The following is a 16884-nucleotide window of genomic DNA, read 5'->3' as shown; positions in this document are numbered from 1 at the left end:
TAATGTATATACAAATAGAAAGATTTTGTCTCAAATTTGCACTTAGCAAAATTATTTCATTTTTTTAATTTATAAGATTTAATATTTCAAATCTTTGAGACGTTTAAGTCTTTTTTCCAAAATCTTAAATTGGCATTACTTTGCGAAAATCCGTGATTTAGAGATAGGATATAACTTTACCTAATCTACTTAAATAAACACTTATACTAAATAGAGGAAACACAACAATAGAAACTACTGAACATCCACTTGATATTAAGGAACTAAGACATGTTAGATCGCCGTTGTGTTGACAATATAATTGAAACGCCTCACTTGGTAGTATTATCTACTTCACTTATAAAATACAAACCGGAACGCTACATAGAGTTTCAGTCATTAGACTCTACATACAGTTCTACTTTTTAAAATACCTTATCAGGATAAAAATATACCCATATGAAAGTGCATTATTATTATCTACTTGATAACTTTATACAAACAATGCAAATAGTTTCGAGTACAAAAATAAGTTAAATGTGAAAAATGTGTTAACATTTTATTTTGTCTTTTGATAGCGCTTGAAGTGGATAATGAAATATATCGTGGGTTAATTTAAAGTTTTGTGGAATAGGAAAACCTATATGATTTCGGAAAGCATTTTCATAATTACAATTCAATAAAATTCGAATTGTTATTTTTAAAAATGCGAATGCAATATGAATGTTGTATTTACTTTAATACTTAGTCCAATATTACATGATAACTGCCGGCCACTTCGACAAGATAAAATACACCGCAATCCTCCTTGATATCTACAACCACATCAAATTGAGCCACAAGTTGAAACAGTTGGTACCCAACGTCTACCTTTACCCACAGTTTCCTGCGCCGCTACATCTGCATAACGAAATACTTTTCGAAATGGTGATAAACTTTTGCCAAAAATATATTTATACCTATAGGAATAAATTTGGAATTAGTAACATGTTAAATTTTGACAATAAAGCCGGTATCTTAAAGATTTCGGAAACAATGTCCAAATGATAAACATTTTTATAAATATCATAAATCTGAAGTTAATAGATAACAATTTCCACACGACTGACTTCCACATAAACATGTAATTAATTATGGAAAGATACAAACACTTTATTTGATTTAGGTTTACAAAAAGTAGAATTAATCTACACATAAAAATATAAAAACTACACGGCTCACACGAAACTACGAATAGATTTTTTGGGCATTTACTGCCCTTACAAAAATAATTTAGGGTTCCGTACGGCAACGATAATGCGTTTAAATTAAATACGTATGTCGTGTTATTTTTAAATAGTTTTTCTGGTACACGCTATTAAAAGTAAGATACTGAAGAAAAACTTAATTTTCATAGTAATTTCGAGGAAAAAATATGATTGTTTACTTATAGAATAAATGTTAATCTTTATTACCAAATCTTTAACCGTGCGTAGACATTCGCACATGCCACTTTTTATATAGTAATAAAAAATAATTAGACGTAACCAAAGGTTGTGTGACATAACGAAAACCGTCACAAAAACCACAACCTTCCATAGAAATAATTTTGTTACGTAACACGATTATAACATGTAAGTGTAACAATTAGTATTGCCATTATGTTATTAAGATATTCTGAAGCTATTAAGGCCCATTTTGAAGCAGTTTTCTTAGAACGATTTGTAAATACACCTCATAATATTGTGTTTTTGCGTTTTATCTTTACTGCTAACCTAAAATTAAACTTTTAAATTATGAAAAATTTATTTCCAAATCTAAAATTCTCGTGTCACAATGTTAGTTACCTACCGTACTCCTCCGAAACGGTTTTACCGATTTTCACCAAATTTTATATGCACATTCAGTAGGTCTAAGAATCGGCTACTAACTATTTTTCATACCCCTAAGTGATAAGGGTTGTTCACCCTTAATTTTTTATTTATATGGCAACACAACGTTTGCCGGGTCAGCTAGTATCACAATATAAATATAATCCATTTGAAATAAAATGCATTTTTTATCGTTTATACATAAAACCTTACAAGTAACGCTAAATTCACAAAACAAATGAAATTGACAAAACACATTTGCATTCTAATTTCGGATTATCAGTGATAACATAAAAGGTGTGTAAAAATTCGAATTTAGCAATTTACAAATGTTATTTTTTATTACAGCGTAGGTTTTCAAGAACACGAGAAGAGTCTCGTTGCGTTGGCGTTTTTTGTATCTGTATTCGTAACGGATCAACAAAACTTAATATGTTATCTGTATCTGACATCTTGAATAATTCATTAAAGGCACAAAATTGGATTTACGGCTAGTTCCTAGTTAAATAATTGCTGTTTATTACACCTCATGGTCTTGTCCGTTTTGATACCTTCCGGCTTTGAACTGTATAGTAATGCTTGGGTTATTATGGAGTGAATTTCAAAATGACTTTGTTTATATTGCGTTTTTGTGTTATTAGAATTAAAATTTCTATACATAAATAAATTGTTCCCTTGAACATACCGAGACGAATCTCTTAAATTAGAAAAAATGATTATCAATCTTTTAAGTATCAAGTATTAGCAGTGTTAATGCCGAAAACTAGTGTTCGTATTTTAATGGCAGTAGGTATATTTGAAACTTTCATACAGAAAGATCCCATTAGATCGTTATATAGTTACTTTTGAATTTCATATTCTTTTCATATATCCGCAACTATTTATAGTATTTTAGTCTAACACTGCTCTACAATTTTATAGTATACGTAATATACTAACCAGCACTGTTAGCGTGGTTGTTTTTGTGCGAGCGTGATGCATAAAAATACGATAGGTTCACAAAGATTAGTTATAAGTGAATCCGGAATTACGTTAGTCATTCATTAACCAACCACAAACATCTGAATGAACTAATATGACGTAACATAACGTCTTCAGCGGATTCCACGATAATCCCCCACTTCCTACATGTAACAACGTTTAATTTGTGTACGTAAGGAAACAACAACGGCGCCTTGTTGTTGTCGTTACGTAACAACAGAGCTAAGTCGAGGCAATTATGACTTGCCACTTGCCTCGATTGCTGATTGGAAAATGAACGCGAAAATTACGAGTAGCGTAATTGGAAATAAGTATTGTTGACTGGTTTTTTAACTACATAATTGATATCTGCATGCAACAATTTAGAATGACGATGTCTTGTATAGGAACGTGTTGAAACAATTAAGACGCAAAACCTGATAATTTTACTAATTATTTTTTAATTTTTATACAAACTTACATATAGTTGTATAGATAGTTCATAAGATAACCATATACAACTATTGTTAGTTATTTACATGCGCTTGTCAATCCATGACCTCTCATGTAGCAAGTCATGTACCATGTAGGCATTGCTTTACTTCAATAGAATGACAATATCTATACATGACCTCTGAAGTCAATCAATGCTTAAAATAAATTAGTTTGATTGTAATTTTTATCTAATTCCTGTAAGATTTTGCAACATATAAAACAAATACAATATTTTACCGATGACACTTCTGTATATCTGTGTAGTCCGCGCTAACCTTCTAGTCCGCTCTGAAGTTGTTGCGCGCTGGTTTAGCTAGCGTATACTCCGTAACGTAAGGGCGCACTAACGCAGCTATGTAACCAGGGGCGAGAGCGGACAGCGGACGGGTGCCTGCATTTTTTCTATTGCGAAGCGACTAGTTTCTATATTCGGAGCGGACTAGCAGTTTACCGCGGACTATGCCTTATTACCTAGAGACTACCAAAGTAGCTACTGTAATTATATTCCATTACAATTATGCCGTAACGTCTCCAATTACCGTAGGGTTGTCACATAAGTTATTTATCTCGTTTATCTTAGGACCCTAGCAAAAATATGCTTTACTAAAATAAATTTGTTTTTGAATATTATTTTGAATTACCTATATTTATATAATATATGTATAAATATAAACTACAGTTTCATTAAATAAATATTAATGATAACTGTTTTGTAATTGGTTTTAATTAATTGATAGATAATCAATTTTAGACTCAAGTTTTCCTTTGTTAACATATCTCGTCATATTACAACCAAGTATCACTATGAAAACCATTCATTTTAATTATAAAAGACATTAGCACTTAATTGTTCTCTACTTTTGATCTGTTATATAAGTATTTTTATTTTATTAAAACAATTTAGTTTCAACGCGATATTTTAAAAACGAAGGAAACAAGGAAAATATTTACTTCAAAAGTTATTAGATAATTAAATTAAATTTAGTCGTATGTGGACAAAACAGAACCTTACAAGTTACATAAAGCCATGGCTATGTAGAGATATCCAAATAAAAGATAATTAAATTTAGTAATGCGAATTTAATTTAAATTTATTGAACACCGTCGGCATTTATCAGTAGGTAGATACATTATGTTTATTTTTACACACAAAAATATTTTATGATATACAAAAAATAAATATTCATTATATCTACTTAAAGACCACCATTTGGTAATTACTAACGTCATTATATCGCAAAATACATTGGCTGTAACCCTTTGTGTACTCGTATGTCACTCAGTTAGACTTGGTTCTCATATAACTAAGGGACTAGACCCGGAGCTCGCTGTACTAAACAGCTCCTCTGTATTACATTATAAAAAAATATTTTATTAGCATTTAAATGTATCGAACATTAAAGAACAAAAAATGTACACAAAATAAAATCGGAACAATCGGAACGAAAGTCAAACGTAACTGTACAAGTAGTGGAGCTTCCGCGAGTCAAGTGCGGTCGCGGTGAGCGCGAGCGGGTCACGGCCGCCGGGGTGACGACCGCCGTGGACGTCGCTTTACTTTAATTTGACTGTGCGTTCGCGAACATCACCGCGGCGTTATGCTAGCCTGGTAGTCTGTGTTAGTGTATTAGTCACTTTTACTAACTCTTTATAATAAAGAAGAGGTAAAAAATACAGTTCGCCTGATATACTAATTGTGAAGTAACACTGCTGTTCATGGATGTCTGTTATCAACTCCAGATAGGATTGGAGTTTTACCTGATGTCCGAAAAAGATGTGTGGCTCCTCTCGAGAATTAAGATATAATATCTATCAAACCAGAACAGATCAGTACTTGATACTGCTGCTATAAGACAGAAATAGATGCGGCGGTAATGCGATCGGATTTGAACCACGACGGATTCTGCCAATGTCGATTTGGCTACGCACAGACGAATCATAAGATCATAACAGCAGGGTATCATAAACCCTGGTATATTCGTACGAGAATGCCGATGTTACGCTGCTCGCTGGATTGTTCCAGAGGATGCCCAGGCCAATAGCTCATTTTATATCACTGACAAAACACCATTATTTATTATTTCTAGTTTCCTCATAGAATATACGATTATTTATTAAATTAGTATATTTTCATGAAGGCGACTTGACGCTTATATTAATAGTTCCAAGACTTATTTTACTTAATTATCAGTCCTTAATTGATGAATCACATTGTAACCTTGTAAACAATTATTTTTAAGGTTTATTGATTGTGAAAATTATGTACTTATATGGATCGCAGTGACCTTGATGACTCCATTGAATGGTTTAAAAATCTCTGTAATAACAAAAATGAAGCCTGTTCACCTTTCCGCCTGATCGAATACTCATGTTGAACGATTCTGCATTAAAAAATCGTATAAATAATATTTTAATCGGAACTACGGTGGCATATCTATTCGCTTCTCATTTGTTCTCTATGAGTATAAGCGAGAGGCGTATACGAAAATTGCCATTTTCAATTACATTGTTTATTGACACGTTACACGTTATTGCAGCGGTTTACAATTTAATCTCAACGCCAGTACTGGGTCAAGTGCGCTGGCAAGTGTCAAGGGCTTGGGACACACCTTTTGTGTTTGGCGAATATTTTTTTTATATCGAACGAGTAAAGTTAATCGATTATTACCAAATCAAGAGTTACAATAGGTTCAAGGCACAAAAAAATCCGCTCTTAATATTAAAAAATCGAATGGATCACAGTTGTAGGTAGTGCGTACCTTCATTATGTCTCTGTTCTTGTTTAAGTTATATCCGTATTAGAAATTATTGATCACTTGCTTAATCAACGAAGGAATACATCATAAGGAAAACTACACAGCTGATAATTATTTACAAAAGGTTATCAAACCTATTTGAAAAGATAAGAACTTGGTTAATGTGGTGAATTATGCCTAACAAACTAAACTCTTCTATGTTTAGAGAGGTGGAAGACATATTAGTTATAGTTATAGGATCTATAGCTGATCCGGCTTTGTACCTCCTCAAAATCTATTTATCAAATATATTTCATATAAAATATAGCCTATGTTACTCGTGGATAATGTAGCTTTCGAATGGTGAAAGAATTTTTAAAATCGATCCGGTAGTTTTTGAGCCTATTCATTACAACCAAACAAAGTTTTCCTCTTTATTATTAACACGCTTTTATTAGCTTGGGTTGTACGTTTGTATGTATGTATGTACGTAACAGTAACGGAATCTTTGAGCCCGATTTCTATCCACTTTGAACGTTCAGTTTAATTCAAAATTTTGAAGAATTATCAAAAACCGATGACAATACACGATTTTAATCATTTTGTACCATTGTCCTTATCAATATCCTCAGGATTAACGATTTTCGAGGCGAGAGAAAGCGCCTTATGGAGCATTCAGGCAAAGTTACTAGATTGATTTTTAGCTTTGGAAAATAATAATGTTATTTCCCTATAACTCAAATGTACTGAAATATATCTATAATGCCATCTTGTAGAATGATTTTTAGGATTCCGTACTCAAAGGATAAAACGAAACCCTCCGCTGTCTGTTCGTGAGTCACAGGGCTTTATCTCTCAAACCGTAATAGATAGACAATTGATTTTTTTATAGACGATGCATAATGATGGTCGCTATAACAACAAACACTAAAAATTAATAAAATAAATATAGTTCAAAAAACTCAAAAACACGCTTTTATGATAAAATCAACTAAAAAGTAGAAAATGTTGGGGTGCTTTTCGAAAATTGATAAGTGGAGCACAAAAAAGCGTGGTTTTTTTCACAATTATACAATTTACTGTTACTTAATTGATTCCTAGATTGAAAATTATTTCCTACTTTTTAGTTGATTTTATCATAAAAGCGTGTTTTTTAGTTTTTGAACTATATTTATAATATTAGCATAGATTATTTATTTATTCTCTTAATATTCGTATAAATTTCGGATCATTTTTAACGTAAAAGTTACATTACATTTTCTTAAATAAAATGTCACAAGTTCACAACATATGATTGGATATCGCGTCTGTTTGTTTATGGTTTAATCGACGCAGCTACTGGGTCAAGTACGGACGACTAGCAAAGGCATCAGGTTGTCAGGGATATTCTGATATCGTTATGTACTGTAATATTATGCGACGATTTAAAAACAATTTTACTTGGTACAAAGAAATATAATTTTTAGTATTTGTAAATTTAATTTAGTTTTGATTCGAACTTATACGGCGAGTACTTGTTGACTATATTAATTACATAGATTAACACAAGAGTAACGTAACACATAGAGTAACAAATTACATAGATTACATAGAGAAATAGTAACCGTTAGGAACAATTTCTATTGCAGAGTTTCAGACCAATGAACACGTATATTTAGAATTTATATATGTATTAAAATTTAGACTAGGACGGGTTAAAAAAATACAATGATTATCATAGTTTCTTAACTATAGTTTATATGTAATAGTATAAAGGTCAATGTTCCTTATAATAGAGGTAACTCTATTATAAGGTACATTGACCTTTATATATAGGCATATTGTCAAACGATACCTGTAAAGGCATCGTTTGACAATATGCCCTTTGTAAATAAATTTCTTACGTAATTAAGCTTTTCTACTTTACATAGGGCTGTAATAAACTATCCATAGTTGATATACAATACACACTTTAAATTAAAAAAAGTATTTCCATCCATCCATCAGTATGTACCAACTGCAATTATATTTTCATATTGTACTTGTAATTGTAATACATACCTACTACTGTAATTGTAATATTTCATCCTGTTCTTAGCATTATTGTAATGCTAAACCTTTCCGGACGACCGCCCCTATGATAGGCAATTAATATTACAAATCAGTTACTTTATATTATTTACATTGTAATAATAGCAACGCGTAACTCATTGAACCATCTGTCAGCCCTTAAGAATATAATAATATGTAATGAAGTAGGTATATATGTCCCTACGAACATTACAATGTTACTACAGTAAACACCGTGCTTGACTGAGCATGGTGGTGATATTACGTAAATAGCTTATGTAAGAGGGAAAAGCTGTTTTCCATATCTTGTATCATAATATAACCCTTCAACGGTCGGCATTACATTTTAGCAAAACGGGTCACAAAGCTGCATGAAGTAGTGAAGAAACGCTTTCAAAAATAGTCTCTGAAAATGATCAGCAAAAAAAGGTTGTCAAATAGAAACACAAGTAGTGTCTAAAATTTTACGGCATATAACCCACCTGATGTGTTATGATCTAATTTTCTAATAATTCTACAAGATTTGTGGTTGATATGGCCAAACGTCAATTTGTAACTTAAACAAGTCACGAAACCTTAATGCCTTTATTATCCACCGGTTTCTTAGAATATAGTATCTAAAGAAATTAAAAAAAAAACTAAATGCCATTTGCTACTTAGGCATATTGATATTAAGACAATGGAACTTATAAATAAGTAAGCACTCGATTCTCTTTTTCCTGTTAAAGCAAGTAGATAACGTAATCGTTGTTTTGTTACAGACGCGCTTCAATGATGTCGCCGCGGCAACTCATGCGCAACTCGAACATGACGCAGAAGTGGCAACGCCGGGAGATATCCAATTTCGAATATCTCATGTTCCTCAACACTATTGCCGGTGAGTTTTCCTTGTTTGTTGTTTATGTGTTATTAAATTATGTCGTAAATGAACGGTACGTTAACATCAGAGTAATTAGTATTGTTCGATTGAAAAGGTACCTACCACCGCGACACGTATTTCTAGCCTGGCAACGCATCTGTCATCAACTTTAGATAGAAACCCTGTTTTGTATATAGTTGATTACATAATACTCAATAGGTGACGGTAACAATTTACAACAGGTGGACTGCATGCTCTCTAGAATAAAATCGTGTAAAAGAACTCCATATAGGTACCTGCATTAAGCATGCAAATATGATTGATATAGTTGATTACATAATACTCAATAGGTGACGGTAACAATTTACAACAGGTGGACTGCATGCTCTCTAGAATAAAATCGTGTAAAAGAACTCCATATAGGTACCTGCATTAAACATGCAAATATGAGTAAAAGTGTGTTGCTTAGCCAGAAGTCTAATCTTTCGTCTGCTCCTGATTTGCTCCACAAAACAGTTCTACGAAGAAACTATATATAAAACAACAACAGCATATAATGTTAATCGACTTTAACCGCAGATAAATAGGTACATCAAGCAAAAGTAATTTGCAAGTTGATTTTTAAACCACAGGCTTTTATTGTTTTGTATTGATAATTTTATTTATCATTTTATCGTTACCGTGAAGTTGTGGTTAGTCAATGCTAGACAAACTTCTTTACGCACCTTTGGCTATTAGATTGGAATTGGCTAATTAGATTGGTATAAGTTAATTCGTAGCTATGTCTATGATAAACTATTTTTTTGCTTAACTATGCTGTACTGTATTGCCTATATTTTTAGTAGGTATATGTTATATTATCAGTAAGTGAATTTGTAATTCTTAAAGCGAAAAAATGGAAGAAGTTCTTAAATTTTAATAGGTAGGTTCTCGTTTTTATTGTTCTTTATAAAACAGCATTTAATTTTTTTTATTACGAGTTAATATCTTATATTTGGACTGGGCTCCAAACAAAATGTATTAAACTTGTTACCTCAAGACATCTCCAGAAAAATATTTTGTAATAACCACTTTTCTTGTTCCGTGGTAATAACCCTAATAACCATCAAACTGACATTGATAAAAAAAACAGGATGACTTTATTATTTCGTTTGAAACTACGGAACCCAGAATATAAAAAGATGATGAAATATTGAACGATTGTATACGAGAAATAGTAAACGCAAGTTGCGTGTTTGAGATCAACGTTATTTATTACAATTAGCGTTTTTACGTTAATCATTCAAATCACATTTTCTTTGTTGATCTAAAGTAAAAGGAAAACGACTAAATATTGTAATTTTATAATCGATAGCGATTAATTTGCGTCATTCGTCTTCATCAATTGTGATCGTAATTTCTATAATTAGTTTTAAGGAAAGAATTAACATGATTACTTCTTCAAGGATTTATAAGTTACAATGTTTTTATTTTTGGTTATATATAAGAAATAAGCGATGTTTTATTTACCTAATCAGAAATATTATGTATGAGAAAATTGATAAAAATTGGCATCATGAGCGTTTGTGCCTTTATATAAATAGTAGTTGAAGTGCTTAGCCCGAAATTCACACCACTAGATTAAAACATTCGAAGCCTTAGACGAAAAACATCTAACATAACTTCTTAGAACTTTGAGCAATGGACCTTAAGCCACAAAATGCACTTGCACGTAAGCGAATAATAATATTAAACGACTTTGTAAATTTCTTGAAGTTAACTAAAGTTTTTTTGTACCTTATGATTTTAAACGACTGATGGCAGATTCTTTTTTCATGAGATTTATCTGAAATTCTTTATTGTACTAAACCTAATAATAGTCACGATCTGCGTTGTATATATAATTGAATTCGTGTAAACAACGTAATTTGTCAAAATTCGGTACACTTTAACATTTAATTCGAGATGCTAAGTCTATATTTTTTGATCTGAATAAAAACAGACTTAGCCAACTGCTTAGTTTCTCCACGCTTAGCGTTGCCTATGACGACGGTGGCGTAATAGCACAGTTTATGAGGAAATGGGCATCTCTGCATTGGAGAATGGACCAATTCAGAGCACATGACAATATGGTCACATGCAACGCAGTGAATCACCTTCCGGCTGCCGCCGCCCTCAATACCACCGCGCGTGATCCGTGGAATTGGAGCACGAGGACTCCAATTTTTGGGTTAAAAAATACGCTTTTGCGCTAATACTCCCAGCACACACTAGAGTTCCTTGTATAGGTGTTACACATATTTATACGAGTATCATAAGATGTGAGTATGGCATACATCCTAGAAGTGGAAATCAGCGTTTCCGTTTGAAATTATTCGTTTTTACGGTCGCCGAAGCACAGTGCATAGCAGACATTATTATGTGATCCATAGATTTAAATAAAAACCCTTTTGGGTTTTCGTCTGCATTTTATTGACTTTCTGCAGATTTTCACTGTCAAAATAGAGATTACACTGCTCTTTACCCGAGGCATTTAAGCCAATGTCATCTTAACATTAGGTGCACTGCATTCTAGTTTTTTAGTTCTTTTACATAAAAAAAATATCTGTCTAATTTTTCACCTGTCTTAATAAATAAAAATTACAGGAATGTAGTAAATAACAAAGAACATAGCTTCACGAATGCCACACAGATATTTACACACAATAGGCGGCCCCACTATAAATAATCATGTTCAACTATTATTTTTTCTCTCGCAAATTGTGCGAATAATTTGATGATTAATTTGTCGTCGTAATTATAATTTTGCATAACATTAGCACTAACTAAATTACTTTAATATATGCAAAGATGTATTGTATTATGCACGGAATTATGCATTTAAATTTAACACAAACACGCGTCATTTTTTAAAATAGGATATATTTATAGCTAGTATAAAAACATGGAGACCCCTTAAACAGGCAACTTCGTGGGGAACGTAGAAATCTCCATGTATAACGATATTTCTCTTTGAAAAAAGGTCCTTTCTCAAGTTAGAAAATTGATATCTTAGGCATTGGAAACGAGGCCCCTGAGGGACACTGAACCTCATACCAAAGCATTGATTAGTAGATAAAATCTATCGTCGTAACTAAAGTCAATCAAAAACAACATTTTAAATAATTATTTTGTTTTGAACTCGTTACGCGAAAAAACATAATACGAAATATTAGTCTACGATTCTGGAAACTAGAAAGTAAGTTTTTATCACTGTATAAATTAATAATTCAAAAAAAGAACACGAGTTCTCTTCATTATCATACAATACTCAATACGTATAGATCAATTTGCGACATAGTTAGGAAGTTGTTGTTGATCCTCGCAGTCTTTTGTTAAGGGTTAGCGCACACGCAGTGACCACTAAAACTAGCGGGTACACGCTCGCATGTCTGTATTGAAAAATAGTATGAGAAGCGTCACTTCGACGAATTTTTACACGCGCGGCGCGTTTGCACGCTGCGGGTGACCGCTTGTATACTGTTTCTTCACAGCAGTTGCGCGCCGACGCTGCGTACCGTGGGTCGCACGCGGCGGCCCCGCTGCGGGTCAGGCTTTGAAAAGCAAAGATACTTCGCCGCCTTGTAATTGAATGAAGCCACTAAAAGGCTGATTTGTCAGCTGTTTGTCATTTGTTTATTTGCATTCTTGACAAATAAAAAATATTTGAGAGAAAATTTACGAATAAGTAACTAATACTGCGTAATTTACAAAATAAATTAATAAATATTTTAGGGACATTTTAACACGGAAACGTGACTAAACTATTTCACGCAGCTATTTCAATTCTAAAAACTGGTTAAATTTTCTAATATTTACTAGTAGTACTAGTAATCTTTACTAATCTATGGTTCCAGGACGGAAAGGTGTAATTATACTAAACTGCTTTGTTATTGAAAAAAAATATGCGTTTCATCAATTTAGAATTTTTGAAACGTAGAAACTGTTAAAGCGTTTAAAAGAAATTAGATGAATACGAATAAATCCGAAATAAATACATTGAGGTATGTAATAACATCGACGAATCTCAAAGAAAAAAGAAATACCTTAAGTAAAAGAAAAGTAATGTCGTTAATGAAATAACGTTACGTTATCTATCCTTATATCCGGTGCACATACAATGCAATTAAAAGTGCACGAGGCTTAAACAGTTTCAATGAAAATGTGTAATTCACGCCATCTAAGACGCAAACATGTTTCAGCAATTATATTCTAATTTCTACCTTTAGTGCTTCATTATGTCCACAATCTACTTAATCTGCGTAACACGTTTATAAGAATCGATTTAATTTTTTTAAGATGCTTGAGTAATACCTATAAAAACATCAATATTGGCAAGACTAAACACTTTTTAGTAAATTTTAAAATAGACAAAATTTAGTTGATTAGAAACAATAATCGCTTTCTGTGATCATCAAATAACAATGATGCATTTGTTCATTGAGAATAATTATTTTTCTTATTAAAAGTTTTGCGTGTATTCTTCGTTATGTAAATATAATATTAAAGCCATAAAGGCTTATTAACGACTTTAACCTTGAGAATAGGAATTCTTTACCACCAATAACTCTAAAAATAATAAACTACGATCTTCTTATGCTTTATGAAAAAATAAAATGGTAGGCGGTCGTACAAGTAGGCAATGCTCATATAACCGCTAATATAATAAGATGGTGAAAAAATGCGGAAAATACACGAGATATCACTTACGTAACAGCCTGTAACGTTGTAGCAAACTACATAAACGTTACGTTTCGTAAGTTTGCGACAACAGGCGGTTCGTGTTTCAGGTTTCAACATTACTTATTGCCAATTTATATTTGTGGTTAGTTTAGCGGGCTCACTGATAGGTATTATATAAAAAAATAATTTCCACTTTCACGGTGGCCGTATTTTTATTTTTCGCTCTATCGCTGTAAAACATTTATATTTGTATAAAAGTCTACCAATACCCATTTTAAAGATATTACTTATTAGATAAGTAACTATTTCAAATTTGAGCTGAATAGTCGAAATAATAAAAATTGTTGAAAAATTTTATCCACATGTACTAATTACGTACTATCATAGCAAATTAATAAAAAGCTTGGCAAAATTGTAAGTTTTATTTTAATTGCATCAGGAGGCTTCGTTTTCATTATTTTTAGGTAAATTCATAGATGTGCATTATGTCTTAAAACTTACTCGATATTCGGCAGCTCTACCTGGGGCCCCTCTTTTTCCCCCGGGGGAGGAACAGGATCACACTCGTACGTCTTATAGAAGTAGGCCAAACCACTCATATTCGTCACGCTTTCGTTCACTATTTCAAAAATTATGTGCCAAATTAGCATATCGTTTGGATAAAAATCGAAAAACGTTTTTTTTGTACGCCAGAAAACGCGGTGCGCGGTAACCGTTCTAGATATGAACTATAGGCCATTGGCTTCCTTTCTAATTCTATTAGAACAACGAATTTAATATAATTGAGACTGTCTACTTACATTAACAACACTTACTTTTTTAATCAGACTCATAATATTACAAAATGTAATCATACTGATTGCAGCCATCTCTTTTACGAATTCTGCTTTAGTATCATAGCAGCACCTACGAAAAACTATGAATCAAAACTTGTCAATTGCTAAGGGCATGGAGAACATGGCACGTGGCACGACACTGTCAGTAAATGGATAATTTTTCATTAGATATCTTTCCATTCCTCAGGATTTAGACAGTCGCCTCATATATTCCTCATAAGTCAGCCAGCACCAACACACTCTCGTCGAAACGCAAGAAGTGTTACACGCTACTTACGTAAATAGGGCACTATTCTCATCGGAGATCAACATGGCTTATGGAATCTCTTTTACTGGCTTTTTGTCTAAAAATCCGTGTACGGGAAAATTGTTATAAAGAACCCATTTATAAGTATAATTTTAACGACATACCTATAAAGATATTATTAATGTATTCGTCATGTACTTTTTATTTTTTACTTGTACTTTACAAAAAATAAAGTAAAATAATTTTAAATTATTCTAAACGTGTGTGTAGAGTCTTTTAGATAACTTCATCCTTTGTAGACTACTTAATTGTTTCATTAGTTTGCTATCGGGCCATTAATTGACTTTATTACCAAATTGCGAATTAAATATAGGTAAGTACTTGTTTTGGCTATTAACTGCAAAGACATATAGATCTAATATCTACTAAAATTTGTTTATTTATCTTATTTGTTTCTATTCTTAGGATATCAACATAGTAATAGGGACAATTGATGTCTTACATTGTATTTGAAAAATAGTAGACTTTAGTAGACTTTTACAAATTTTCCTACCTTTTCAGCATTTCCACGATCCTAAATCTTCGCATGTCACTTCTAATTAAAAAAAAACACGCAAGCCACAGACAAAATTATATTTCCCGCCAATATACAAACGTCATAGTGTTCGAACGCGGGCAACGAACGTTAGACGCGTACAGCCTTGTGTTAACGTCACAGCAATTTCACTTTTGCTCACTCTCACTGATTTTCGTGCACTTTTGTTTTTTTTTTCTTTTATTTTATTTTCAATAATGAAACATCGATTACACGCTTTGAGATGCGATCCGACCGCGAAAGTTGGCATTCATTTGACGAATGGCCCGTCGGAACGACAGTAGGGAAAAGTATACGCGGTCACGTGAAGACAACAATAGGATCGCTGTAGGCGACGAGTGATAAAGTGACCTCTCGCGTGTTTACATCTCTAAGTGTGCCTGTAGGATAGGTCAGAGGGCAACGGGTGCAACAAAACTTTGTATTGCACAAATCACAAATAGTAATTTTTTCGATAAGAATCATTTTTGAATCAAAAACTAAGACACATATGTAACAGTATCACATACCTATTTACAAATCGATCTCTTTAATAACACAATTTATGCAATAGGTAATGTTGTTCTTCCGTACCTTCTGCCAACCTATTGAAACACTATAGTATTGAAAAGATTTAATTAAATCAAATCATTCTTTTAATTTACTTATTTCTACCTATTTCAATGCCATTTGCATCCATACACATATCTGCGGTATATTTATAGTGGGACAATAAATCTTTTACATCGCATTGTTTGCGTGAAGTTCATAATTGCATTTGAGATAAGGTGCAAACACGAACGATGGTTCGCCAGATCTTGCGTATTGATTTACTTCTAGTATTTAATTCTAGAACTAAAGTATGTATAAATAGAGATACTAATATAATTTCAAGGTAGGAAAACTAATTAGTTGCTGTTCTGTATTCTATTTTTTGATATGGAGCGTTCAAAGTTATTAACCAACTAAACCTAACTGTCCACAGACATGTACCCAATTTAAAGTATAGAAAGATAGGTTAAGATACATTTAAGATATATAAAGATATGAAAGATATGTTAATGAAGTCATAAGTTGGAATGCCATGTAAAAGGATCCACTTTCGTTAATTACTTTGTTATTTTTGGTTCTTCAACTAAAAGTTATAGAATCATAGTTGAAAATTTGCGACCGTAGTGTTTTACAACGTAATTGTTTCACGTCATAAAAATAAAATTGCGGTGTCCGACATTTGCCCACTACGCCCAAAAATTTGCAAGCTTTCAATGGCCTACTAATAAATCTGAAACCTTAATAAATCTACAGTTTGACATTGTTACAATTTCATCGGGAATATTATCAAATTATTTCTGCCAATATTTTACAATTGTGAGAAGAGGTCAAGTTTCCCTCCATTGTCCCGCCGCGGCCCGCAAACAATACCATGCCGCTGACCTTAACGGCACGTTAGTTTATGAAATGATTAACCAATACATCCTTTGATAACCGTTTCTTTTGACGGCGATCATAGCTGTGGGCATTCGATGAAATATTACAATTCTAGTAGCATAGTTTAGAAGTGTTGTATGATGATTGTAAATACATATATAACAGTAACGT

The 16884-nt window shown here is 32.5% G+C and overlaps 2 protein-coding genes across 2 annotated transcripts in view; one reads left to right on the top strand and one right to left on the bottom strand.

The window, feature by feature from the left end:
- LOC140754375 (trehalose transporter 1-like protein) overlaps window positions 1–15560 on the bottom strand; it is a 58574-nt gene extending 43014 nt beyond the window's left edge. The window contains exon 1 of the mRNA XM_073089381.1: window positions 15265–15560. Coding sequence (XP_072945482.1) covers window positions 15265–15299 — 35 coding nt within the window. The 5' untranslated portion in view covers window positions 15300–15560. The remainder of the gene's footprint in view (window positions 1–15264) is intronic.
- The window catches only part of rg (A kinase anchor protein rugose), a 584238-nt gene that overhangs the window by 550995 nt on the left and 16359 nt on the right, over window positions 1–16884 (top strand). Inside the window, exon 40 of the mRNA XM_073089384.1 lies at window positions 8830–8945. Coding sequence (XP_072945485.1) covers window positions 8830–8945 — 116 coding nt within the window. The remainder of the gene's footprint in view (window positions 1–8829; window positions 8946–16884) is intronic.

This window comes from Epargyreus clarus, unplaced genomic scaffold, assembly GCF_041222505.1.
Source record: "Epargyreus clarus isolate Ecla_fem2 unplaced genomic scaffold, WU_Ecla_fem_2.2 ptg000029l, whole genome shotgun sequence".
Lineage (NCBI taxonomy): Eukaryota > Metazoa > Arthropoda > Insecta > Lepidoptera > Hesperiidae > Epargyreus > Epargyreus clarus.
This window is presented reverse-complemented; position numbering and strand designations above follow the sequence as displayed.